This window comes from Amblyraja radiata, chromosome 32 (genome assembly GCF_010909765.2).
Source record: "Amblyraja radiata isolate CabotCenter1 chromosome 32, sAmbRad1.1.pri, whole genome shotgun sequence".
Lineage (NCBI taxonomy): Eukaryota > Metazoa > Chordata > Chondrichthyes > Rajiformes > Rajidae > Amblyraja > Amblyraja radiata.
In genome coordinates, this window is record NC_045987.1 from 18710615 (window position 1) to 18738468 (window position 27854).

General features: G+C 43.9%; 3 protein-coding genes across 9 annotated transcripts in view; 2 read left to right on the forward strand and 1 right to left on the reverse strand.

Moving 5' to 3' along the window:
- LOC116991065 (myomegalin-like) overlaps window positions 1–12567 on the forward strand; it is a 108391-nt gene extending 95824 nt beyond the window's left edge. For 3 of the 5 annotated variants that reach the window (XM_033049401.1, XM_033049402.1, XM_033049403.1), the window contains 8 exons: window positions 96–344; window positions 1791–1913; window positions 3376–3626; window positions 4520–4663; window positions 5827–5965; window positions 6822–6868; window positions 9554–9605; window positions 11852–12567. In XM_033049401.1, coding sequence (XP_032905292.1) covers window positions 96–344; window positions 1791–1913; window positions 3376–3626; window positions 4520–4663; window positions 5827–5965; window positions 6822–6868; window positions 9554–9605; window positions 11852–11994 — 1148 coding nt within the window. In that variant the 3' untranslated portion in view covers window positions 11995–12567. The remainder of the gene's footprint in view (window positions 1–95; window positions 345–1790; window positions 1914–3375; window positions 3627–4519; window positions 4664–5826; window positions 5966–6821; window positions 6869–9553; window positions 9606–11851) is intronic. The other 2 variants (XM_033049404.1, XM_033049405.1) reach the window with 2 other exon arrangements.
- Window positions 12568–13252: 685 nt separating this feature from the next.
- On the reverse strand, window positions 13253–21628 carry LOC116991068. Of its 3 annotated transcripts, none has more exons than XM_033049408.1 (7): window positions 21376–21628; window positions 18627–18741; window positions 18118–18263; window positions 16531–16630; window positions 15368–15489; window positions 14883–15125; window positions 13253–14615 (listed from the first exon to the last, which is right to left on the reverse strand). In XM_033049408.1, the coding sequence occupies exons 1-7, from the start codon at window positions 21455–21457 to the stop codon at window positions 14509–14511; spliced, it is 915 nt and encodes a 304-aa protein (XP_032905299.1). In that variant the 5' UTR covers window positions 21458–21628; the 3' UTR covers window positions 13253–14508. The 3 variants fall into 3 exon arrangements, with proteins under 3 accessions (XP_032905299.1, XP_032905300.1, XP_032905301.1); XM_033049409.1 differs by having other exon boundaries at window positions 18118–18230; window positions 21376–21604; XM_033049410.1 differs by having other exon boundaries at window positions 18627–18751; window positions 21376–21603.
- A 250-nt stretch (window positions 21629–21878) lies between these two features.
- rpl28 (ribosomal protein L28) lies at window positions 21879–25950 on the forward strand. Its single transcript, XM_033049411.1, has 5 exons — window positions 21879–21982; window positions 22506–22594; window positions 23437–23560; window positions 24827–24945; window positions 25792–25950. The coding sequence occupies exons 2-5, from the start codon at window positions 22514–22516 to the stop codon at window positions 25879–25881; spliced, it is 414 nt and encodes a 137-aa protein (XP_032905302.1). The 5' UTR covers window positions 21879–21982; window positions 22506–22513; the 3' UTR covers window positions 25882–25950.
- The last annotated feature ends 1904 nt before the right edge of the window (window positions 25951–27854 follow it).

The following is a 27854-nucleotide window of genomic DNA, read 5'->3' on the forward strand; positions in this document are numbered from 1 at the left end:
TTAATCTTGAAGAAACTGAAGAAATTTAATTCCATATTTTGCGTTTAATGCAATTTTAGAACCCTTCATAATGGCCTTGTTTGCTGATCCTGCAGAAACTGCACAACACACGAGCCCTGGGTCGGTGAAATATGTCCAGGGATCTCTTGATCTGAGTGAACTAATGGCAGAGATCCGCTGCCTTCGAATTCAGTTGGAGAGAAGCATTCAGACCAACACTGCTCTACGCCTGAAGCTTGAAGAACAGCTTCAACTGAGAACTGAAGGCAGCCCTTCCACTATTAATATAAACTACCTCATGGCAAGCGGACAGAGGAGTGCTGCAGGAAGACGTTTGTATTGTGGTAAATTACGATGACCCTTTTCAGTTAACTCCCTATTTTGGCAGGCATCGTATCTTGCAGCAATGAAGTTACAGCTTGGGTCTGTAACACTGGGAAACGCCCTGTTATGATATTGGGAAAACTAGTTTAAGACTTTTAACTTACCCTTAAATGGTGTCTGACACAAGGTAGAAAGCGTCAGAGTAAAAGCAGGAAATGTTCACATTGGGTAGTATTTGTGGGGAAAGAGCTAGATTCAAATTTTTTAGCTTCCATAAAAAGAATCTCTTAACTAAACTTGTTAAAGCACAGATAGATTGTGTGGTCCACACTGACCCATCATTCCCTGGTGCATTCCAAATGTTTTCCATTCGCTATTTCTCTAATTGTCTTTGTAAGCTAAGGTAACATCCAGCAGAACTTCAGGCAGTTCATTCCCGATCACAACACTCACTGGGTTTTTAAACAACACACGAGCCATGGCTGGGCCAGCACATCACTTTAAATCATAGTGCTCGTTTTAATGCCTCTGCTGATGCAAATAGCATCCTCCTGTTTAACCTATATGAACAGGTCAAAATTAAGTAAGAACTATTTATCCTCATTACTGAAATCATTCATTCTAGGAATCATTTCTATAAATCTTTTCTGTACCCTAGAAGGGCCTTCACATCCTTAGTAAAATGCTGGGACTAGAATTGGATGAAAGGCCCAGTTTAACAGTGTTTGAACTGTTTGCCAGTATTTGTGAAGCCCGGGATCCTGCATTGTCACCTTCAAAGACATCCAGGTTACTGATCCTGCACCCTTTTTGTATTTGTACCCCATTTAGTACTTGTTGTCTGCCCATGTTCAACACTCCCCTGCGCTTTCCTGCGAGTTGTCTTCAAGTCTACTACAATCGTCCCCACTGTCTTCCATGCCTCTACCCTTTCAGTGTGCTAATATGAAGGTTTTACCTTGTACACACCTACAATATCTGTAATCAAAGATAGCATTGACACGATAACTGGCCCATGGGGCCACAACTATCTACCTTCTGCCAGTGTTTTTAAAGTTGTATAATTAAACTCGCAGCAGTTGCTGTAAAGCTCCGAGGGCTGTGCCAACATTCCTAGGAGCCGATTCTTCTGGGAGCTGATTTCAGTGGTCAATTAGCACACGTCTCGAGCAGCAGAGCGAAAAGTTACATTTTTGGGCAAAAAGGTACCACAGGGATGAAATGGGAAACTTTAAGTCGGGTTGAGATCTGGAATCTGCTAGCTTACTAAGGATGAAGGAAACCAAGTCAATCATTTTTTTCAAAAGAGAATGTTTCAGGGCTACAATTGGAGTGAATGTTAGCAATTTCTCTGCTCAGAGCTGACATAGATCTAGTGGTCTAAATAGCCACGTTAGCCTGCTGATCTGCAATAATGGAACAGTTCTTCATGCCATTATTGTACTATCTGTGTTATTGCTTAACAGATTCTGAAGCCGATTCTTCAGCAGAGGACGGTAAAGAAAACTTCCAGTTCCATGGATTTCCAACTCCACCCAAGTCTGGCAACGTTCCTACAGCTGCTGATGGATCCATGTTCAGAATCCCAGGTCTGTAAAAATGTGCTGTCTGTCTTCTCTTTGGTTTTGTTGGTTGGGGCTGGAGATGAAGTAAAAAGCTTTTTCTCTAATACAGTCAGTGAATAGAACCTGAACCATTCCAGGTCAAAATATATTTGGAATTGAGTGACTACACTAGGGTTCTATTAACACCTGCCAACAGTTTTAATTCTGGGTGGCTTTATAAATGTAGTCAGATAGATTAATACTTTTGCTTAAAAAATATGCAGAGAAAAGGTACAGGTCAGTGATAAAAATGCACAACTATAACTCTGGAAAGTATATGATGTTTAGCTTTCTTTAAAAAAGATGTAATTAAACACTTCACTCGATGAATGGTTACTGAGGCTGTGGCAGTGCTGTATCTGTGGGACCTACCAGGAGCTGGGATGGACCTAGTGGGTTGAATGGCCTATGCCTTGGAGTTGTAGGAGGGTTTTCCTAGGGTATAGGTATATGGATATAGATACATCAGGCACTAACCCTTCAGCGCAATGGACTAAGGGCCTTGTTGTCCTGAATATGCTTACTTCTGGGTTCAAGTTGCACTGTGGTGCTGTACATCACCCTCTGCACCCTGTTGCAGCATGTGTGGCTGTTACAAAGGTGATTGGGAATAAGAAATACTAGCTTGAATTTCCAGAGTGATGCAAAATAAACTAGAAGAGATGTTATCATATTTCACGGTAGTAACAAACAATTTTCAGTTATATAACTCTTGGGCGGTTGCTGGTAAAGGTGGAAATGGCAGCTACAGGCAATTGAATTTCTAGGCTCTGGCATTGTCCCAGGATAATTTGGTGCAGGATTCACCAATCACAGGGACTTCAAATTTAAGATGGTTATAGATGGAACAAAGTCACAGAATCGTGTGGCCTGAGACCTGGCGTGAATGGGTGATTGATGGCCAGCATGGACTCAGAGGACTGAAGGGCCTGCTTCCATGCTGTATCTTTCAATCAATTAAACCACCGCTCACATATTTGTCTTTCCCTCCCCCCCCCCCCCCCCCCCCACTGTTGCCTTTTCATTTATTTTCCATGTTCTACTTATGGATAAGAGGGGAAGGGAAAAGGTAATGTTCTCTGTGGAACTGAAGTTAATTCAGGGAGTGAAGAATGTACGGAGTGGGGAAACGTGTTCAACTGCATGGTTTGCCCACTCACTGATTACTTTGTTTCACCACGTGCATCTTTTCTCCGAACTATGAAGTACGGTAGCAGAGTTACTTAACTAATTAGGTTTCTTTTAAAACCTACAGAAAATATTGAAAACTATTATCAGGTCATTCCAGTGATCTCTGGTGAGATAGGTCGTTGACCTGAAATATTAGCTGACTTTGCAGAATTAGAAATATTGCCTGACTTGCTGAATATTTCCAACGGTTTCTGTTTTATTTCAGATTTACAGCTCTAGGTATATTAATTTTATTCAATCTCTCCATTCGCATTAGGAATCAAAACACTGCCCAAGGATGACTTTGACAGCTCCTCGCATTACAGTGAGAGTTCAGTGGAAAACCTGTCTCACAGACCGTCCAGGTTATTACCAGCACGTCGGATATGGGCAGACAAAGACGGACAATGTGTACTTGGTCTCCTGGACGATTATAACGTACTCCGCAGGCAAATCTCCGAGGGCCGCAAGCTGCTCCATGAAATGGACACCCGTCTTGGAGATGCTGCTTGTCAGTCTGCTGCAGTGGTAAACCTGGTTTATGATTGATTTGAGCCGTACGAATGACCGTTGCATACACTTGCATGCAGGGTTAGTGTGATATAATTGATGGATTGGTCTGGTCATTAACTCATAATAAAATGTTGAAGTCTGAGCTTTAACTCCAATGCCCTTGATAAATTTCAACATTCAGATGTTAACACACCGTCTGAAACAAAAATGAAAATCTAATGTTTATCAAAAATCATTTTCATATGGTTTTCTATTAGGTTTGTTTTTCCAATTGTTCTTTGTCAATTGTACAGTTGAATTGGGGCCTTCAGCCCACCACATCATGTTGACCGTTTTGCTAATCCTGACTGCCTGTATTGGGACAGTATCCTTCTATGCATTGCCTATTTAAATGCCTGAATAAATGTCTCTTAACCATAGTGATCATATCTGATTTCACCACCTTCTCTGACTGCAAGTTCCAGATGATGATCACTTTATGTACGTATTTTAAAAAAAAAACCTTTCCCATTAAACTCTTTGCTCTCACCTTAAACCTATGCCTCTTGCTTCTGATACTCCAACCACAGGATCATAAATTGTACTTATCATAGGTGTTTCAACTGAAGTTCTTCCTCCCTGCTCCCCTGTCCCACAGCTGACTACAGCACACAGTCCCTTGTGAATAGTGAGCGCCAGCATTGTCAGTAAGTCACGTTGTATCTGGCTGCGAGGAGCTACATGAACTGGTGCCAATGACAGGTTCCAGCATCACTCCCTTCACAAATCTCTCAGGATTTTTGTTTTAATTTTCTGTTTGTCTGAACCTGTGGTAGTACATGGTTGGTGCACATAACCTTGCATCTTGTATGATGTTTTGAACGCACCTTTTTTGGCATTTGCATGAATACTCTTTTTTTTCCTTCCAGGAGCCGGGTGAAGCTTTGCTAAAGGACTTGTTTTCAAATGTAAGCAGCATGCAGCAAGTGCTGAAGGAAGCAAGCCGCTTGCTCAAACTCTTCTGGAGGGTGTCTTTGCCCATTCCTGCTGGCAGCTCCAGTCAGCATCAGCAGGTAGCAAGAACACCGTCTTTTTAAAATCCCTGGGCATGCAATCTTCACACAAAGAATGTTTGTTGTGCAAGATGTTTTCTTGTGTTTATACATTGAATTACTAGACAATAGCTCATATACAAGGATGTAATTGAAATCCAACCTCAAAGAATTACCCTTGGTTCTATTTTTAAATGTCTGGTAATGTGAGGGGTGAAACGATTTTGTGTAGAACCATGATGAGCAAGAGAAGTTTTGCTTGCCCAGATGAATCAGTGGGGAAACTGAATGCCATCAACTGATACAGAAATCGAGATCCTTTATTTGTCATTGAATTGTGCAGCGTGGAAGGTTTCTCAGGATCTTGCTTCAGCAGCCTCAGTAGATAACTAACACTTTGGTTATTTTTTATCTGTGATCACCATCCAAATGCATGTGTGATGCTGGTCAGTTGTATCATTAGAGGTCACTTGGCCCTGTGACTGTACTTCTGAATTGCTACTCTACACTGCACTAAATTCCCTTTTGAATTCACTGGAAAAGAGGTCGGGTCAGGACAAAACCTGGCTGATGGACTGATGTAAAATAATCAGCATTGTTGATTATTTCCCATTTTTTCCACCTTCACCCAGAAAGTAATTGTATGGGATTTAATTGATTGAATCCAGTTAGGCGTTTGTTTTTTTTTAAAATGATGCTGGAAATCCAGAATAAAACCAAATTGCTGAAAAGGCTGAGATGGTCAGGCAGCATTTATGGAGAGAGACCTTCAATATCTCACCAGATTTTGAACCTTTCTTAGTTCTGACTGAAAGATGTTGACCAGATTTTTAAAAAACCACCACAAAGTGCTAGAGTAATTCAGTAGGTGAGGCAGTATCTCTGGAGAACATGCGTAGGTGTGCTGTTGTTACATTTACAACATGTAACAACAGCATGTAAGGGAAGCATCGTAATCAAAGTTGAAAGCAGCAGTTTGGTGGATTCCACACAGAAACCGGAGCCAGTCAATCTTGGGGAATGTGTTTGAGATATAATTTACCTTTTTATTCAGTTTTGGGCCATTTTGGGGATTAAGGTTGTGAATATTTGCAGTTAACATCTAAATATTCTGTGGTGTATTCCTGACTAATCAGAATTACACATGGGCAGAAAGTCCATTTAATTATTTTTCCCTTTTTCAGGAAAATATTGTGAAGGATGAGATCTCTCGGCTACGCAAGAAATTGACGGAGCAGGAGAGGCTGCTGCATGGCACAGTTAAACGTCTCCGTACGACAAACCAGCTGAAGGAGGGCATGGAGAAAATCATCATTGACCAGTGTTAGTATCTGACCAGACCAAGCCACTTGTCTTGGCCATGGAGAGGTTTCTCTATTGATTTAAACACTCGATAACAGTCATGACACGAGCAATCCTAGTGCATCATGGAAGTAACCAATCAGTTTCATATCAGAGAAAGACACAAAATGCTGGCGCAGGCTGCATCGCTGAAGAACATGGAAAGGAGACGTTTTGGGTCTGGACCCCTATCCGAGTTCTCCAGAGATATTGCCTGACCAGTTGAGTTACACCAGCAGTTTGTGTCTTTTGGTATAACCAACAGTTCCTTGTTATCAAGTTTAATATCAGACCTTTAATAAGCTGGTCCAAGGTTGCACTTTATACTGGAATTCATCAAGTCTATTATATTTCAATCTCTGATACCCTCCCCGACAAAGAAGAGTCCCAACCTGAATCATTGTCTGCCCGTTTCCCTCCACAGACGCTGCCTGACCTGAGTTCCTCAAGCATTTTGTTCTTTTTTACACGCACTTCACATTCCTTTCTTTCACTCTTCTCAGCGGGAGACGTGTGATTGTTTAGTTTAGAGATACAGTGTGGAAACAGGCCCTTCGGCCCACAGAGTGCACCGACCAGCGATCCCTGTACACTAGCACTATCTAACACTCTGGGGGCAATTTACAGTTTGGAGTGTTAGAGGAAACTGGAGTATTGCTAGCGTTGTCGTCATTCAACCATTAAGTTCACTCCATCATCATCAGTTCATTCTGTCCCCAATATCTTCACTCAATAATGTTCAAACAATGTTACAGACCAGCCTAAACTAGAGCTGCAATTCCCGTTTGTTGCATGATATTTGGAGTTAATTTTAATTAAAATGTTCCTTCCCTCCTAGTGTCACAAACTCATGACGTATTGAAGAAAGCGAGAGGAAATCTGGAGGTGAGTGGCATGTTCAGAAACTCTGATAAACATTTGTCATGACTGTGGGGCTAAACTTGATGGTAATCATTTATGAATAGGCCCTCCTGTTTGAATTTCTGATTAAACATCAGTTTACATCAGTGAGAACTCTTACTGCAGAACAATTGATAATATCGACTTTGACGCTTTTAAATGATCAGGGTCATCTCGGTGCAGGCCTAACCCAGGATGCAGCATTACAGTGGTGAAGAAATGGAGAAAACAATTTGACATGTCGTAAAACTATTTGATATGTTTCTCATAAATCATTAAGTTTTAGATGATCGCAACAAAAAATTGTGGTGGTTAGGAAAGGATTTAAATGAGAAACGCTCTGACCCGTCCTTTATGCAGGAAATTAGTTGTCGAGTCTTTTATTTCTGTTCCGGGCAAGGATAGGGTGCAGCTGGAATATTTGGTCATAGAGTCATACAGCACGGAAACAGGCCCTTCGGCCCAACTTGACCATGCCAATAACGATGTCCCATCTAGATGAGGCCTACCTGCCCACGTTTGGCTCGAATCGCTCTAAACCCATCCTATCCTTATAAATATCTTTAAAATGTTATAGTACCACAAATGTTGCTATATAGAACACCACGGTGTTTGGTATTTCTATATTTCACAGTGCATTCTCTTGTGAGAGCATATTAATGCCACATAAACCACTGCAGTACACAAACCCTGCAGCTGGTTTTTTTCCCCTTCTGCACCATCTCCAGCCGTAAATGCAACTGCATTTATACTCACTGATGCAGAGCACCAGGAGTCTTAAAATGTTTCGCATCTCCCTGTCTGTCTGCAGGATCTCTTTTTTTTTGATAAACCTATGTCATTGGTATCAACATGTACCACGACTCCTGATGCAGGGTCACAGCCTAGAACATAGACCATCCTTTGCCTTTAGAGATGCTGCCTCACCTGCTGAATTGCTTCATCCAAAAAAAGGAGAGACGCTAGAAGAACTCGGTGGGTAGGCAGCATCTCTGGAAGGAAATGGACAGAGTTCTATTATATGAGTTCTTAGGCTGCTTTTTTTTGTTCCAGACTCCCGCATCTGCAATCTAACAGTCATGCACTGTGACTCTGGCTCATTCCATTCCGCCCACACCCAACCCACAGCATGCATCGGCATCAGCACCATCTCCCTGATGTCCCACCCAGCCTGATATGGAGGATTTGCAACAGCAATTGCAGAAGTGTCTGTGTGCTTTCCCTTACCGCAGCAGCCTAGAATCTCCTGCAACAACTGGTGCTCAAACCTCCCCCCCCCCCCCCCCCCCCCCCCCCCAGCCTACTCAAATTGCCCACGCAATGAAGATTGTCCCCCTGGCCCATCCCGATCACAGCTCTCGCTCGCTGTCCTCTCTGCAACTGAGGCATGTCCTGCATATCTGATCGAGAAAACACAGCGTCCCTGATATTCTGCAGTGATTCCGGTTGCTCCTGAAGCTCAGAGATCCTGAAGCTGAGTGTGTTATTCTGGAAACAGGAGGCAGTCTGGCTGCAGGCAATGCATCCAAAGCATCTCTTGTCGACGTTGCAAACTGAGGATTCGTCATCCTTTCGGCTCCCGTGTGGCCCAGTGTCAGCTCCTCAGTGAAGGGACAGCACTGTAAAGGAAAGCTGTGGTGATTGTGTGGAAGGTTGATATCAGTTCAGTCTAGAGATACAGCATGAAGACACTTTGTCAACACTGACCATGGATCACCCTTTCACTCTTGTTGTATGCTATCCTTCTTTTGCATCCACTGCATACACACTAGAAGCAATTCACATAGGCCAATTCACCTACAAACCCACATGTCTATGGGATGTGGGAGGAATCCGGAGCACCCAACGAAAACCCACTTGGTCACAGGAAGAACATGCAAACTCCACACAGATAGCACCTGGGGTTAGGATGGAACCCGTGTTTCTGGCAATGTGAGACAGCAGCTGTGCTCCTGGGCCATCAGAGGTTTATCTATCCAAGGATTCTAATTATCCTAACGTCATAGAAGTAGCTGCTCCAACTCAAGGTATAAACAGATTCTGAGTTTTGATCTTCCTTCCTGAGAAAGATGACACCACTCCTGAAATGGGCTTTATGTCAATACTGATGGTGAGTAATTTGAAGGTGTGACACCGGTTTTGATCTTTGTTGAAAATACCATTTCCTGATTTTATGTGTGGAGCAGAAAGTGAAAATTAGTTGCAATTATATTGGGCTAAAATTAATGCTGAAGGCATCTACATTCATTTCAGTACTTGTTTTTCCAGGTGAGAAATTCAAAACCTTTATTGAAGGTTATGAATACAAAATTAGAGAATTTTCATTTAGATTCGTAGCAAATAAGTATATATGATTGATGTATGAAATTATTTAAATACATTTCTTTTGAGTACGGTATATTTGGAGTAATTCATCATTTGGTCATATTGCAAAGACTAGTATTTTTTGACGTGATCAGCACTTCTAAATCGATCTACAAAGTTGTACTTTGATAACAGCTTGTCTTCTGTTTGTCCGTGTGAACTCTTCTCTCTCCAGTTGTGTCTTTTCCTATATCAGTACACTTCTGTCAAATTCCTTTCCAGTGTGTTCAAACCTATTCACTTCAATTTTTATTCCTCTTTCCCTTTACTTTACTTTACTCTCACCCTCCATCTGAGATGTCCCAGATGAATCATTACCTGGTTTTTGATCTTAAAGGCTTTCCAAAGCAAAGTGAAGGTTGGTTAAGTGTGGCATCACTTCTGTAATTAATGCATGCTAATGCATGATTCACACGGATTTTAATTTTCACAAGCGGCATTGTTGCATTGGACGTAATGCTTTCTCAGGAGTATTCTTAATGATGCATCATTTGCTTTTTTATTTCTAGGAATGCCACGATTAGTTCATCTACACTATAAATTGCTCCTTCACAGAATATCCTCCTGTACACTTCAACATTCACCCCACAGAGCCCAGTCCCTCCACGCACTAGAATCTGCCAACCCCTGCAGAGTAGTTATTAAGATGGCTGATCCGTGGGCAGTTGCTGCTGGAAGCAAGTCGGGGCCTGATCAACCCCGGCTGGGTCGCCTGGGCGAGGGTGTCTGATGTTGTGAGACCCGAAACACCCGATGACCCCAGGTCACATCACTGAGGATGCGTCCCAGTGCATCTAGAAGATGTATATTTTTCATGTTTTTTTATTTCTAGGAATGCCATGAATTCTAGTTCATCTCTACACTGCTCTATAAATTGCTCCCTCACAGAATATCCTGTACACTTCAACATACAAATATTTTACCACCAAATTGTGGAAATGTATTAAAACCCACAGATGTCTGAAACTGGCCCACGGCTAGAAAGCAATGAGTTCACTTAGAGATTAAAAAATATTCTGGAATGACAGAAAGAGGAATTGAAGCATGTGATAGATAGAATCTCCCAAGAAACTGAAAGAATGACATTCAAGGCATTTAAACAATTTCCTTACCTTGTGAGAGTCACTGTTAATTGTCATATCAATAAAAGGCTACAGATGACTTTAGTCAACTTCTTGCACCTTTTGCATGGTTACAGCTTTGATTTGACAAGATATTGGGCATTTTACCTGATGTCTCTTGCATGGATTGAAGCCTGTTTGAGTTGGGGTGCCAGGACATTTGTAGTGAAGTTTGCGTAGACAACATATTAAGGCCTTTCTGTCGTTATTTCAATCTCACAAAAGGTTTGTGCTGATTAAATAAGCAAGGACTTTTATTCCACCAGGTAGAAATTGAAATGTACAACACAGAAATTACCTATTTTGGCCTACCTGGTCCATGCCGACTGATGCCATCTATACAAATCCCATTTGCCTGCAATAGGCTTATATCACTCCTCACTTTTCTTGTACGAGTACTGTCCAAACCTGTTAAATGTTGTAATTGAATCTGCCTCTACCACCCCTTCTGGCACCTCGTTCCAGATGAGTGAAAACTTGCTCCTCAGATCTTGAAATTCCTCCCCTCTTGACCAAAACCTGTGCCCTCTAGACCAAAACCTGTGCCTAGACTCCACTGCCCAGGAATAAAGATCTATCCTATCAAAATGTTATAAAGCTGTAATAGATCACCCTTTGAGCCCTCACCCACTGAGTTACTCCAGCATTTTGTGTCTATTATTTGGGCCCCTAGGTTCCGGTGAGAATAAACTGATGTATTCCAGTATTTCGCTAATGCCAAAGTTAAGAAACTTTAGGACACTTAGCCTTCAGTCCGCTCGCACACGAATGTGCGTGCACACATTCCTCTTTCTGAAAAAAGCACATTTCCAATCTGACAGTACTTGTAGAATCACGGGAATTTTGGAAGCTCACAACCATGGCATCCACTCTTTCCATTGACATTCAAGACCCCATGGCGAAGATTGTCAGGTTCAAGGCTTGCTTGTCCAGTACCTTTTTTCTAAGGCCCTAAGCTGGTTCCCATAGCCCCTGGATTTTCAATGTCCTTTTTTCCAGATTGTTAGATCAAAGTCTTGCTCCCCATTAGAGTAAAACATTTTTTTTTTGTCATCCATAGGGAAAACTTAGGAAGCCATCAATTCGTTACAATCTACTTTAGCTTCCTTCTGAAATTAGTTTTTCTCAATGCAATGTATTTCTTTATCCCAAAATTTCAGATTGCTATTCAAGATTGCAATATTTTTGAGGTTGCTGCTGTTTCTATAGATTAATATAAAATGACTTTGTTTTCTGTTTTGTGCCGTGAATCTGATTTATGTCCATATATCTGTTCTCCCTTAAAATGCCCTTTATTCTGCATGATGGTAAACCAGAGTTGTTGTGCACGTTAATGGCGTTGATTAAGTTTACACAGATCCACAGTGTTGTGCTGACTTGCTAAATTTTGCTTGAATTCATGTCTGCTTCATTTCATTGTGATATCAAGGTTTTAAAAAAAGCAAAAAACAAACACTAACAATCAATTATTTCCTCTATCCAGACCCAGCCCTCCGAGGTTCTGCCTGTAAGTGGGAACTAATGAACCTTGGTAGAGCTATCAACAGTACGGGCTCTTGTGAAGATGCTTGCTCTGCTTCGGATGAAAAGTACGACTCTTTGACCTCATCATTCTGCAGTTATTAAAAACTCTTGAATCAACCCGTTTACAGGTTGAATTGCTGTATTGTTAAAAAAAAAATGCCTGAAAACATTCGCTTTTTTGCACATAAGGGCGGAACTTTCCGCTGATCCTAAATGTTAAATGTAATGTAGGTGGTACAGAGATTTAGAACAGAAAATATTGTCGACTGAGATGCTAAAGAGACATTTTTTGAGGTGAGACTGGAAATGTTCTAAAAATGTTGTACAAGTACTTAAAATTATGTAGACAAAGAAATGTTGAATCATTTCAGAATGCAATTAGAACTTTTGTACATTTGATTCAGTTCAACAATAATTGTTGTGTAAAGAATCTATTTTGTAAATAATCTGGAGTTTGTGTTCAATACAAACTGTGTGACTATTGTGATGTGCTGTTATATGTCTCTTTCCTAAGTTACTGCCTTGGCTGGAAATTTAAATCCTCCTGATATTAATGTTTTGTTTTTATTGTAAAGAACGTGTGGAAATTCCACATTGTGAAAGGTAGCTACCATGCTGTACATTACTGGAATGTATGGGTCTGTTCTATTTTTCAAAATACATTTTATATCGTTACTGACTTTGTTGTCCACTTTTGTGCTCCGGTTATGGGAGATACCACACCAGTCCACCCAAACGTTTTCATTTTCTGCAAAGTGTTGTATTGCTTGCTTCTGATGTCCCGTGTGGAATTTATTAGATGCTCCAACATATCCCAACGGAAGAAAGCTGGAGACTGTCAGTGCCTTTGACCGCACTCCAGGCGTAACAAAAACTTCTGGCTCATCGTTACTTCCACCTCATTTGATCTGGTTTACCTCTCTAATTGATTGGAAGCAGATGTATAGCAAGTTGAAGGTACTGCACCTAAATGCTGACCAAGTCTCCTGTACTCTATCCTGTGTTTCCTTTGTAATGTTAACCTGGTTTTTTGAAGCCTCACAGGAGAACCTACCAAAGTTTTGACAGGTGTTTGGGTACAAATCAGCCGAAAGGCACAGAAAACCAGAAATGCTGTGCTTGTTGCAACAATGCAAAAGCTGCTCTAACTCTGCTGCTCCCTGTCACTGGTTCTCAATTTGCCAGCAGATTGCCAGAACACGCAAGCAGCACAACATTCCTAGCACGGGGTTTGTAAAGTTGGTAATATAAAAATCCAATGTAGTTGAAATATAAATAAACAGAAAACCAGGAAAGTCACCCATCTTAGAAGCCAAGGTACTGATTTAAAACCCTGTGGACACAACTACCAGTCAGCATATTCCATTTAACTGGTTTGATTTATTTTCAATAAGCATTCACTACATGTTTTAATGCAAAAATAATTGCAACATGAACATTTGCAAGAAAATCAGCTTCTCCACTAATTGTGCATAGTACGATCAAGTTTAATTCACTATTGCACAACTGCCCATAAAGTTTGATCCTAATCAGGAATTACTTTGACGTTCAGTTTCAGAAATAAGATCAAACTTGGTTTTTCATTAAATAAAACATTTGAATAGTGGACCCGATTGTTCTGAAAATACTAAACATTCACACTCGCAACCTAGTTATATTTTTCCCCTATTAAGCTGTTGTGTTTCTCAACCTCTAACTGAACATTATGTACAAACAGTACTGAGGATTTACATAGCTTATTGATCTGACCATGCAGTGAGGAACAAAGAGTGTGTATTTAATTAGACGCTATTAAACTTAAAGCTTTGAATCAAGTCACTTATTTACATCCTCACCTTGTGTAGTGGGGAAAAAATGATTAGAGTGACAGCAGGTGAGGCAACATCTCTGGAGAACATGGACAGGTGACATTTTAGATTGGGATCTTTCAGACTGGGAAGCTAGAATCACTGGATATTGTGACGGGGAGGTGTGTAAGAGAGCCAGTGACGTAGCCAGCAGCTCTCCTGGGGCTTGGTCACACTGAAGCAGCATGTATTTTGAGCCTTCAAGTCATGAGCTCACAGTGCAGTCAGTATTCAAACTTGGAAGCCTTTTTCAATTGCCTTGATCCTTTTAGAAACCAGGTTGTTTGAGTTTGGTCTATTGCTGATTGTTTCACCATATATAAGTGGCACCTGGGCAATACTTGGCCTCAGCGAGGAATCCTATAAGTTTAAAGGCAATTCCTTCCAGCTCAATATATTATGAAGACCATATGTTTTTTTAAACTATGAAGCTCTATGTAGCAACAGGCACCTGTCTATCTTTTATAAAAGATGGCCCATTAGGTTCAGTGAATAAGTCCCTTATTTGTCTGTCAATCTGCAAATTATTGTAGTTTTTTTAAAGTTACCAGTTATTCTCCTCATATAACATTATGACCTGTAATGCAGTGTCACATACTAACAGACACATTGATTGATGACATTGTTCAAACCCAACCATGGACAGTTGATAAATGCCCTGTAGTGTGGCACCAATGTCGTTATTTGGCTAGCCTGTACAAACATAACCCACTTCTAAATTAAATAGTGATATGACTCTTGCCCCTGTAGACTCAAGCCAGGACTTCTGTCAGCTGTCTGTCAGTGCTGCAGCAGCAAGCTGGATTTTCTCATCCAGCTGTTTCTGGGATTTCAGCAGTTCCACTAAGCTGCTGTGAGGCATCTCGAGCAGCATGCCTACAAACAAAAGATTACAGGGGTGTTAATGCTATTAGTCTTAATCAAAATCTAACCGTCAGACATCAAGACATCATCACGGAGAAAGCAATCACTTGTTTGGCACCAAGCTCCACCTCTCCCCCACCAGCTCAACGAGAGTAACATTTACACAATGCACCAAAACAACGCTCCAGTCCGAGCCTCTGGCCTTTTCAGTCTATAATGAACTGTGTCTAGAATAACTCTGGTAATAAAAGCATATTTAATGTCTTTAACCACATGTACCTGTTAGCTTGCTGGAGTGCAGACTGTATTTTGTACTGTTGATGTAACTGTACAATTCCTCTCCTAGATTTTCTGTTTCACTGTCCAGATCACTTACGTCCTCATTATTCAGGTCGGAGTCTGAGGATCTCTGAGCGGCTGCCTGTGGAAGTGCAGCCTGAGCTCTTTCGACAGCACCTTTCAACGCCAAGCTGTCGGTCAGCAACTTCTGAATAGCTGACGGATCCAATTCCAAAAGCATTCCTAAAGCACAGTTTCACATTGACAAACCACAGCCCCATTATTGTAAGAAATTAGTAAATGTAAAATTTAAAAAAAAACAGATACCAAGAAACCATACAGCTACTTCAATATAGTGTTTTAAGTCCCTTTGACAGGATAGGTCAGATATTAGTCCTAAAAAAATTGTCAGCAGATCTATTTGTTCTCGCATGTAAATTATGATGCATTTTTCCCCACAGATTTAGTGAAGAGTTTAGCCTCACCAGTGATGCATGCACAGTTCTTTGGGTCAATCTTTTCAACCTGTTCAAAAATCTTCTCTCCAAGCCTCTCCTTCACATCATCACAGTCCAAATCAGATACACGCGTCTTGGGAGGCAATGCCCTGCAGGTGTGAAAAGTGCTGAGTGTTACAAGTGTGGTACAATATATTTTCTAGTCTAGATACAGAATTGGCTTTATGGTAGGAAGTAGAGGTTGGAAGGTTGTATTTCAGATTGAATGCCTGTGATTAGTGGTCCACCTCGAGGATCGGTGGCTGTTTGTCATCTATATCAATGATTTGATGAGAATGTATAAGGCATGATTAGTAAGTTTTCAGATCGTACTAAAATAAGTAATATAGGGAAGATGGTTATCAAGAAGTACAGCTGGGCAAGTGCGTTGGTGAATGACTAAGTGGAGTTTAATGCAAATAGATGCAAAATTTTACATTTTGGGCAGTCAAACCAGGACAGGACCTTCACAATGAACATATGGCCACAGGGAGTGTTGTTGAGCAGACAGATCTAGGAGTAGAAGTGCATAGATCCCTAAGAGTGGTGTCCCAGATAGATAGGTTAGTGAAGGCAGCTTTGGAATGCTGGGCTGCTTCAGTTTGGGAAATAAGTATAGAAGTTGTGACATTTTGTACATAGCTGCACAAAACATTGGGGTTGCACCAGGAGTATTGCGTTCAGTTTTGGTCACACTGCTACAGATGCCATTAAGATGGAAACAGTGCGAATATTTACGAGGATGTTGCCAGGACTCAAGGGCGCGAGCTGCAGGTTTATGTTGGGCAGCCTGGCACTTTATGCCTTGGAACGCAGGATGCTGAAGGTGATCTTCTAGAGGTGTAAAATCACGAGGGTAATAGATAAAGTGAATACAGAGTTTTTTAACCTGGGGTAAGGGAACTAGCAAATGGACTGTTGACTGAAGATGTTGAAACATTTCAATTGCAGTCCCCCTTTTTGAGTCTCCTGCAAACCATTGCTTTGTGCAACAATCTCCCCCCACCAGACCAGCAGAGTAGTTTATTCAAAAGCCACTGAATAATTATGAGCCCTGCTCAATTGAGTTCAATTCGAATTAATAATGAGCCATTAAAGACCGAATATCAAAGATTCTAAACATTGTTTGCAACACACAGACATCAACTCACTGCTCAAGTGCTTCCCGGGCAATGTGAATCTTCTGTTCCAACAGTTGTGGGTCACTGACCAGCTTCTTTACTTCATTGCTTCCCAATTCCAGCAGCATTCCTGTAAACATCAGCACATTCACCCACTTACACGTAGAACAATTAATATTAATCTGCACTTCAATGTTAGTTTATCTAATAACCATCCATGTGTGTGATGTGTGTAACCACAGTCATCCCCACTCCAGGATCTTGATCATTCAAGATATTGTGCAACACTTTAAAAAACGACCTGCTAAATAATCAGTAAAGTTGGTTCCCCTGAAGAACTCAGTTAATGGTCTGTGTTACCCGAGTACTTGCTGAGGATGTCCTCTCTCTGCCATTTACACTGGGCATGCGTGGTAATAATTGGACTGGAGATTCTCAGCAGTGAATGAGCACACAGCAAGATCCCATGAACAACAATATTATAATGACTGATTCCACTGTATTTGTAGGACAGCTGGTGAGCTTTCCATTCAGTTTCTAAATCACACATTCACCTGAGAGGGCAGTTTAATGTTTCACCTGAAGGTTCCCTCCTGATGGTTCAGCACGCCCTCAGCACTGCATGTGAAGGTGCACCAGTCTCTGGGATAGGACCCAAAGCCACAACTTTGACTCAGAGACTCAATGTAGATATATCCTCCCCATTACCAGTCAACAGAGCACGCCATCTCCCTTGCACTATATTCAGCTCAGGATCACTTTGATCAGGATGCACTGACTACAGCTCAGCCACTGGATGCACTGACTATAGCTCAGCTTTCAACACCATAAATGCAGAATAAACTAATTCCTAAACTGGATGCTAACCTTGGGTGGGTGGGGGGTGGGTCTACCTGCATTATCTTCTGGAACTCCTGACTGACTAACCTCAGTTAGTTAGAATTAGTCAGAACATTTCATTCAACCTGAGGTTTAACACTGGAGCCCCTCAGGGTTGTGTGCTCAGTCCCTTGCTCACTCACTCCCTGTACACTCATGACTATGCTGCCAAGTACAGCGCCAACTCAGTCTTCAAGTTCGCAGATGATACCAATGTTGTTGGCCGGATCAACAACAATGAGACAGAGTACAAGAAAGAGATTGTGAAACCTTGTGTCATGGTATCAGAGCAACCACCCAGCCCTTTACATCAGCAAAACAAAGAGTTACTTGTTGACTTGAGGAAGCGTGGGGGCGAATACAACCCTGTACTCATCAACAGAACTGCTCGAGAGATGGTCGGTATATCATCTGCAACTCAACCTATTCACTTCACTATGATAGTGGACAAGGATTGGCAGATGGAATTTAACTCAGTCAAATATGAGCTGATGCATTCAAACCAGGGCAGGACCTACACAATATGTGCTGGAATCCTGGAGAGGGTTGTACAGCAGGGACACCTAGGGATGCAGGTGAATAGTTCTCCGAGAATGATGTGGTGAAGAATATATTTGGTATGTTTGCCTTAATTGGGAAGGGTATTGATTACAAGTGTTGGGATGTAATACCGCAGCTGTACAAGACATTGGTGAGAACACATTGGGAGCATTATGTACATTGTTTTGGCCGTCTAACCTGTTATTTGCTCACTGTGCCCGGTTCGGTGACTATCCACCAGGTCATACAGCTGATCGCCCAGCGAATCCGTAGAATCAGAATCCGTATCGTCCTCCACAGTTTTAAACAAACTGGAAGTCAAACAAAATACTTTGTCTCTCGCACTGAAATTAACAGGCAGAAAACAATGATCCTTTTGAGATTAAATCAGTCACTATCATTATGCATGCATTCCCCAAAATAAGTGTCCACTCCAGCACATACTAGGGCTAATTTAACACTGCAAGGCAGCCAAAATCAAACCACATAAAAATGTATAAAGAAACTGATAAGACGTTAGATCAGATCAGATACTATCACAGAAGAAAGGAGGACCCCTGCGTGGGGGGGACCACCGTGAGCGGAGGGAGGGGGGGGGAAGAACAAAGGAGGACCCGGCATAGCGGCCTGCTATGGGGGGGGGGTTCATTAATTAATTAATTTTTCATGACAAACAGCACCCAAGAGAGGTATGAGTGAAGTCTTGCCATTTCTCTGTGGAGTTCTGAAGTGTGCTCAGTGCTTTCTCGAGTCCAGCAGACAGCAACTCCTCGTCATGTATCATCTGATCCAGTACAGGAACTGGCAGCTCCAGCAACATCCCTGGGAGAGGCTCAAAGCAAAACATTTATGGCATTATTTTATCTGTCACATTACATCTTTACAATTCTTGGGATAATCTAATCCAATGACACTCTCTTCTTTTAGCGCCAAACATCGGGAAGATTTATACAACTATTGCAAAACCAGGAACAGAGTTTGTATAACATATTCACTATCTTACTTTAATGAACAGAAAAATTCCCAATGAGAATTGACACAAAGTGCTGGAGGAACTCAGCAGGGCAGGCGACATCTGTGGAGGGAATAGAAGGTGATGTTTCGGTTCAGGACTCTTTTTCAGACCCAAAATGTCCCCTATCCATTTCCCAGCACTTTGTGTTTTGCTCAGCTTCCAGCATCTACAGTTCCTTGCATTACAACTAGTTTAACCTGGTTGGTTTACAAAAAAGACACAAACTGCTGGGGTAACTCAGCAGGTCAGGCAGCATCTCTGGAGAACATGGATAGACGATGTTCCAGATTAGATGATTAATCTGAAGAAGGGTCCTGACCCGAATTGTCACCTGTGCATGTCTAAGTTACTCTAGCACTTTGTGTCTTTTTCTGTGCTGTTCTATGTTCTATATGGATGTCCAAGGGTTGCATTTGTTGTTAATTCAGCAGTTTAAAGCCAGATTCTAACTCACTCAAAATCTTTCCCTTTTCTAGTTCTGCACCTACGTGCCTCCTACACCATTCATTTAACGGCTTTCCACAGGAACGTACCATACATATTGGGCATGACCTTTGTTAATTAAAAGCAATCCAACAAGCTATCCTCATTTCAACACCATGAGCGCACACTGCAGGTGCTGAAAATCAAAAAAATAAACAGAAAATGGTGCAAACTTCCAATAAATTTTGTTTTATTCATGGTTTTAAATTATTTGTACTTCACTCATTTTTAAATCAGTTTGCTACTTTTCTGCATAATTGTGAAAAAACCCCAAAAACATTTGAACTTTTTTATTGCAAACAAAAAACGTGGATCACTTTCAGGTGGAAGGGCCACTGTTGTATTGTTCAATGAATAAGGACAGCCCAACTTGCTCACATTTTTTTTAAATCTGCACCTCTGCCCTGACCCTGCCTTCCCAAAACACAAGAGGTTGAAGATACTGGAATCTGTGGCAAAGAACTGCTGGAGGAACTCAGTGGGTCAAGTAGCATCTGTGGGTGAACGGAACCATCGCTATTTCGGGTCAGGACAGATGTTGGGTGTTAACCCAAAACGTCAATGGCACAAACGGATCTGACCACATCTATCAGCTTTGGGTCAATCATCAAAATCTTTTATTAAAAATTCACATATCCCCTGGCTGGGTCTTTAGGGTTGAAATAAAATGTGTAACATTAAGGAATGCATCAATTTTCAGGTCTGAGCTGGAGTGATGCATCACAATCAACAACATGGGATTGTAATCAACTTTAGGGAGGTCACTGTGCAGGGAATGGACAAACTTTTAGTTCAAAAACAGCAGATCCAGTGTGGAACTCCATTGGAATGGTGCCATCTAAAGAAGGGCCCTGATCCAAAACATCGTCGATTTCCCTCCAAAGATGCTGCCTGACCTACTGAGTTCCTCCAGCACTTTGTTTCTTGCACAAGATTCCGGCATCAGCAGTTCCTTGTGTCTCCATTATTGGGTCTATGAGCCGGCAGACCACACCACCAGAGTTCACATGAAGCAATTAAAGTCACACAGCATGTAAAACAGGCCCTGTGACCCGACGTCTATGCCAACCAGGATGCCGCATTTGGCCACATTTGGTCCGTATCCCTCTAATCTTTCCTGTTTATGAGGATGTATATTTGTGACAGTAGAGCCTGGGCCTATAGGGAGAGATCGAGCAGGCTAGGACTTTATTCCTGGGAGCGCAGGAGGATGAGGTGTAGAAAATCATGAGAGGAATAGATTGGGTAAATGCGGACTTTTGCCCAGAGGGGAATCAAGAATCAGAGGACATGGGTTTAAGGTGAGAGGGGAAAGATTTAATAGGAACCTGATGAGGGGTAACTTTGTCTTCAGAGAGTAGTGGTGTATGGAACAAGCTGCCAGAGGAGGCAGTCGAGGCAGGGACGTTTAACAACATTTAAAAGACATTTGGGACAGGCACATAGAAAATAGGTGCAGGAGTAGGCCATTCGGCCCTTCGAGCCTGCACCGCCATTCAATATGATCATGGCTAATCATCCAACTCAGTATCATGTACCTGCTTTCTCTCTATACCCCCTGATCCATTTAGCCACAAGGGCCACATCTAACTCCCTCTTAAATATAGCCAATGAACTGGCCTCAACTACCTTCTGCGGCAGAGAATTCCACAGATTCACCACTCTCTGTGTAAAAAATGATTTTCTCATCTCGGTCCTAAATGATTTCCCCCTTATCCTTAAACTGTGATCCCTAGTTCTGGACTTCCCCAACATCGGGAATAATCTTCCTGCATCTAGTCTGTCCAACCCCTTACATGGATAGGAAAGGTTTAGATGAATATGGGTCAAATGGGTGTAGTTGAGATGGGGCATCTTGGACGGCAGGAACGAGATGGGCCGAATGGCCTGTGTACCCGCGGTGATGCTGGCCCATCGCCCCACCCGGGCCATCACCATGGCGACCACCGCGACTGTACCTGTCAGCTTCACGCCGAGGTCCGGGAACCGCGGTCCGATCACCCGGTGCAGCCGCTCGCCCAGCGCCGCCCGCCGCTCCATCGGGACCGGGACCGGGCCGCGGAGCCGTCCGCTGTCCGCTGTCCGCTATTCCCCGTCCCCGCTGTTACCCGCTGTCGCTGCCGCTGCCCTCCGGCGGCCAAGCAACGAGATGGCGCCGCCTCCCCGAGGCCCACACCGGCGTGACGCAGCCCGACGGCGTGACGCAGCCCGACGGCGTGACGCAACCCGACGACGTGACGCAGCCCGACGGCGTGACGTATCCAAAAGTGTCGCGCGCCGAGTGCGTTGCTTCCGGTGCGCACGATACCCGAACCCTTCCGCGGCGGCGATGTAGTTCCACACTCAATGGCAAATAGAACAACGCGTTAACGGCCGGGAGATGTGGCGGGCGGTGTAACGGAGCGGCGCTCGGTGTGTGGCGGCAATGGTCTGCGTGGATGGTGGCGGGATGGGCGGATGCGCGGCCGGCGGGCCGGCGGTGAGGCGGCGGGCGGAGGGAGCGCGGGTGAAAAGGCGGCGCCGGCGGCGGCCTCGCTCTCTCTGTCCACGGCGCCGGCGAGGCAGGTGGGAGCCGGGGGACCGGGGCGGCGGGGTAGCGGGGCGGCCCGGGGGAACGGAGAACCCCGCATCAGGGGGAGCCAGGGGAAGCGGGGCCACGGTGGGAGAGGGACACCGCGCACCAGGGGGGGAGCGGGGCACAGGGGGCGGTGTTGCTAGGGGGGGTAGAGCCTGCGGCCTGTGGGAACTTGCTGTGTGCACAGGCCCGGAGGGGTGGGTGACGATTGAGTGGGTCCCGGGGGGGGTTGCGGGGATCAGGGTGTCGTGGCCGGCATGCGGGGTTTGTCCTGGGAATGGCCAGGGGGTGGGGCAATTAGGTGATGTCTGTTGAGGAAGGGAAGGGTGGAGATATGGGGCCTGAGGGAGGTAGTGGGTGATGGGATCTTGCTGTGCACATCAGGCTGCCATCTACGGCCTGGGTAGTTGGGGTATGTTGGTTGCGGTGTCGGGTTATGGAAGTGCTGGGTGGGAAGAGGGTGTCCAATACTGCTGCCAGACTCTGACCCGCGTTGTGTCTCCACTATCCCAGGGCTGGAGATGTCGTCCCACCTGCAATGGATGGTCGTCCGCAACTGCTCCAGCTTCCTCATCAAACGCAACAGACAGGTCTACAGCACGGTGAGTCCCCTCCCCACCTTCACTACAAATCTTATGTCCCAAAACACACACCCCTTTCCCTCCCCTCCCACCACATACACCACCCTCACCCCCATCCCCTGGGCTGCTTCTTGTCCCTTGGCCACAAACCTTCCCCTCCCCACCAGTGCATAGACCTCTGGGCCCTCATGTTATTTTGGGACTTGCACTCTATAAGCCCTTTCTCCCTTCCCGCCCTCCCAGGGTCACTCAGGCTGGCATGGAGCTCTCTACATTCCCGGATTGTGGTCATACAACACGGCAATGGGCCCTTCAGCCCACACATCTGTGCTGATCAAGATGCCTTTCTGAGCTAATCCCATTTTCATCTGACCCATATTCCTCAAGCTGTAATGTGACATCACAACTCTTATACTGTATTAAAGATGCCTGTATTGTCCGATAGCGGCTTGTGTGCTACACAACTAACTGCCACCCTGAATACCTGTGGGGCCACTTTCTGAAAACTGCGTGCTTGTACCCTTAGAATTCTATTCTACAGCAATCTGGCCCCTGCCATTTACAATGCAAGCCCTGAGGGGTTTAAATACCCTGACTTCCCTTCTGCAATTTTCTGTATTGACTGCCCTCTGACATCTTTGTATTTTTAGCCACCTGTTTCTTCATTAGTGGAGCTGCTAGTGTTGTTGTGAACAACTGGAATGTCTTTAGTACTTTGCACCAAATTAATTTATTTGCTGTTGCAGCCGTGTCTGTGGTACTGCTCAAATTTACTTGGTCTTGTTTCCATGCATCTAACTCAGCGATGATTGTTTCATGGAGCTTTGCACTGATGTTTTGTTCCATTTTTAAACTTCATGCAGGAGCCCAACAACCTGAAGGCCAGAAATTCCTACCGTTACAATGGACTCATTCATCGTAAAACTGTGGGTGTAGAGCCAGCAGCTGATGGAAAAGGAGTGGTTGTAGTCCTGAAAAAGCGAGCGGGTAGGTGCATTGGTTTAATTCCTTGTCTCTGGACGATGTCTTCATATGCATTTTGTATTTTAGGTGCTCAGTTCTGTTAATAGACACAAAAAGCTGGAGTAACTCAGCGGGACCGGCAACTTCTCTAGAGAGAAGGAATGGTTGACGTTTTGGGTCGACCCTTCTTCAGATTTGTTAGAACTACCAGTTCTGTTAAGGCATAGCTTGTGTACTTCATACACTTATGACCTCCATGTTAGATTCATAGAGTGATGCAGTGTGGAAACGAGTCCTTTGGCCCAACTTGCCCACACCGGCTAACATGTCCCACCTGCCTGCGTTTGGTCCATATCCTCCAAACCTGTTCTATTCATGTGCCTGTCTAACTGTTTCTTAAACTTTGGGATAGTCCCAGCCTCGGCTACCTCCCCTGGCTGCTTGTTCCATACACTGACCACCCTTTGTGTGAAAAAAGTTACCCTACAGATTCCTATTAAATCTTTTCACCTTAAACCTATGTCCTCTGTTCCTGGATTCCCCTACTCTGGGCAAGAGACTGCATCTACCCGATCTATTCCTCTCATGATTTTAAACACCTCTATGAGATACACTTGCAATAGATGCAAGTGCATTGGAAAGGGTGCTGAGGAAATGTTTTCACTAGTGGGAGAGTCTAGGACTAGAGGTCATAGCCTCATATTTAAAGGACGTTATTTTAGGAAGAAATGTCTTTAGTCAGAGGCTGGTGAATCTATGGAATTCTTTGCCACAGAAGGCTGTGGTGGCCGTCAGTGGATATATTTAAGGCAGAGATAGATAGATTCTTGATTAGTACAGGTGTCTGAGCTTATGGGGAGAAGGCAGGAGAAGGGTTAGGAGAGAGAGATGGATCAGCCATGATTGAATGGCGGAGTAGACTTTTGGGTTGGATGGCCTAATTCTGCTCGTCACCTATGATCTTATGAGATTTATAATAATGTTGCCATGACTGGGATATTCTAATTGTAGTAAGATTGAATGTATTGAGATTATTTTATTTTTCTATCTGAAGCAATTGAGCATTAGAAATGAATTAAATGGGAAGAGCCTATCTTCCTCAGTTGAGGCCTCAGAGCACGACTAATTTGCATGGTATATTTAGTTTGGTGCCTTTGGTGCTGCTCCATTCATTTCTAATCTGTTGCCTCAGAGCTGCTTTCCTGCATTATCCCCAGTTTGGTCCTTATAGTCTACTTGTTCTTAACATTGTTCAGGTCAGTAAACTGTTTTATGTTTATAATAATTTAGGTCAAAGGAAACCAGCCACATCCTATGAAAAGATCACCATCAATAAGAATGGTCGTGCTACCCTGAACAGTCTGCGCCACATCATTCGCAAGAACAACTACCGGAAGGATCTCCGCATGGTACGAAGAGTTCTATGCTTTTGGGTTGTTAGTTGCTCTGTTATTTCCAGCTATGGGCAATGAGTTTTTAACCATGTACATATGTGGGGTTTTTGTGTGTCAAGTGACCAGTTAGCAGTATTGAGCTGCCCCTCCCAGTCTGGTGATTGTTATGGTTCAATGATTGTATGTACTATACTTGAGGATGGACGTTTTACCTTTTGTTCCTACGCCGTCCAAATGAATATTGAGAACAAATCTTTTTTGCACTTGCAAACCCACCAAAGTATTGGACCGAAGTAAATAGTTCAGAACCCGTCTCTTTCCATTTTTGGATTCAGTTAGAGCAGAGTTTTGAAAATGCTACTTTCCAATCTGCTCAATAGCTAGTGTTTACTAGCATTCATTCTTAATCAGATTTCTGCCTGAGTGGCATCTATCCACCTGCTAAATCTGATATTTGTATTAAACATTCTTCCCAACCTGCCTTTGTTTAGACATGCACTACAGAAACAGTCCTTCTGCCACTGATTCCGTGCCGATGATTATCTTGCCAATTTACACTAATCCCGCACAAGCCGTTATCCCTGCTTTCCCAATACCTCCTTTATATTCCACCATTCACCTACACCAGCAGCCAATCGACCCGAGAGCTCTCCTGTCTTTGGGATGTGGGAGGAAACTGAAGCATTCTGCGTTTGCAGAACATGCAAACAACATCCAAAGTCTGGATTTAGCCAGGTCTGTGGAACTGAGGTGACCGTTCTTCTAACTGCATGCTCTTCTAAATCTCTGGTGTGAGATGTTTGAATTACAGGTTGTTTAGTGAGCGGTGATGTTTATCGTGATGTGTGCCTTTCCTTGCAGGCTGCTCTCCGTCGTGCCAGTGCCATCCTGAAGAGCCAGAAACCAGTTGTGGTCAAAAAGAAACGCACCAGGACAACCAAGAATGCATAAAGCTGTCAATAATTTTATATACAGTTTATGATAATAAAGGACGAGCTGATGTGCTTATTCTCTTTGAATGCATCTGTTTTATCTTCTCAGGACTTGAGCAGAGTGTAAAGTTGCGCAGCTTTTTTGTTTTTCTATGAAGGCCTTTTCTAAATGTCTAAATTTGACACGGCTTCCTCAATGGTTGTGCCCTGTGTTCTGCCTCAATTTGGAATCATTTTTGGTTTCAAGTTAATCTAAATAACAAGGTTGGCAGTGTGGGGAGGTGAGAGGTGACGAGTGGAGACCTTGGGTTTGAAGTTGCACCCAATGCCCAGTCACTTTGCCTATGATAAAGGATTGTTTATCATTAATGCCAATATGGTCTTATAATAAAACCCAAAATACTGACTGCCCATTGCTTACTCACCAGCATGTTGGCCTTCAGTAACGTGTACAAACCCATCTTGGTCTCATTGAATCAACCCTGCCCAACTTCTCTGTTTAACGAGTACTCTGCAATTTTATTCCATTTCCTGTTTAGTTTAGAGAGACAGTGCAGAAACAGGCCCTTCGGCCCACCGAGACCAACAATCCCCGCACATGTGAAATGGAAGGCTTGAATTACAAGGGGAGTGTAGATAGGCTGGGTCTTTTTCACCTGGAGCATTGGAGGCTGAAGGGTGACCTGCATGTATATAAAATCAAGAAGGGCAGAGATAAGTTGGATGATCATTTGGAAAGAGGCTTTTTAAAGGGATGGTAGACAAAAATGCTGGAGAAACTCAGCGGGTGAGGCAGCGTCTATGGTGTGAAGGAAATAGGCGACGTTTCAGGTCGAGACCCTTCTTCAGACTGGTGTGGGGGGGGGTGGGGGTGCGGGAAGAAGAAAGGCGGAGACTGGGGTGGGGAAAGAAGGAGAAAGCCAGGACCTTTGGCCATGACTACCTGAAATTGGAGAAGTCAATGTTCATACTGCTGGTGTGTAAACTACCCAAGCGAGATATGAGTTGCTGCTCCTCCAATTTACGGCAGTGCTGCATGGAGGAGGCCCAGGACAGAAAGGTCGGTTTCGGAATGGGTGGGGAAGTGCTGAGCCACCGGGAGATCGAGCGGAGGTGGTCGGTCGGCAAAACGATTGCCAGGCCTACCTTGGTCTCACCAATGACATCTAGAGTAGCGGATGCATTGGAGGAGATGCAGGTGAACCTCTGTCGCGCCTGGAACGGCTGCTTGGGTCCTTGAATGGAGTCGAGGGGGGACGTAAAGCGACAAGTGTAGCATCTCTTGCGGTTGCAATGGAAAGTGCATGAGGAGGGGGTGGGAAGGGAAGAATTGACCAGGGAATTACGGAGGGAGCGGTCTTTGCGGAATGCATATGGGGGGGGGGGGGGGAGGAGAGATGGGTAGATGTGGCGAGTGGTGGGGTCACATTGGTCGTGGCAAAAATGACGGAGGACTATTTGTTGTATGTGACGGCTAGTGGGGTGGAAGGTGAGGACTAGGGGGACTCTGCCCTTGTTACGAGTGGGGTGATGGGAGAGAGCAGTGTTACAGGGTATTGAAGAGACCCTGGTGAGAGCCTCATCAATAGTAGGGGAGGGGAACTACTGAAGAATGAGGACATTTCCGATGCCCTGGTGTGGAACACTTCATCCTGGGAGCAGATGCGGCATAGAGGGAGGAATTGGGAGTAAGGGATGGAGTCCTTACAGGAAGCAGGGTGGGAAAAAGTGTAGTCTAGATAGCCATGGGAGTCAGTTGGTTTATAGTTGATGTCGGTCAGACGTCTATCACCTGCGATGGAGATAGTGAGGTCAAGAAATGGTAGGGAAATATCGGAATGGTCCAGGTGTATTTAAGTGCCGGATGGAAGTTAGTGGTGAAGTCAGTGAGTTGTGTGGATGCTGGAGGTAGCACCAATGCAATCGTCGATGTAGCGGAGGTAGAGGTCGGGGATGGGGCCCGGGTACGTCTTGAACAAGGATTGTTCGACG

Bases quoted from the DNA above. Each gene is read 5' to 3' on its own strand.
- rpl28 (XM_033049411.1), top strand. From the start codon at position 22,514: ATGTCGTCCCACCTGCAATGGATGGTCGTCCGCAACTGCTCCAGCTTC. The intron at 22,595-23,436 runs GTGAGTCCCCTC...AACTTCATGCAG, and splicing joins ACAGACAGGTCTACAGCACG to GAGCCCAACAACCTGAAGGC. The intron at 23,561-24,826 runs GTAGGTGCATTG...ATAATAATTTAG, and splicing joins AGTCCTGAAAAAGCGAGCGG to GTCAAAGGAAACCAGCCACA.
- LOC116991068 (XM_033049408.1), bottom strand. From the start codon at position 21,457: ATGGAGCGGCGGGCGGCGCTGGGCGAGCGGCTGCACCGGGTGATCGGA. The intron at 16,631-18,117 runs GTTAGACGGCCA...TGATGTTTACAG, and splicing joins GCACAGTGAGCAAATAACAG to GAATGCTGCTGGAATTGGGA. The intron at 15,126-15,367 runs GTGAGGCTAAAC...ACTGTGCTTTAG, and splicing joins GAACTGTGCATGCATCACTG to GAATGCTTTTGGAATTGGAT.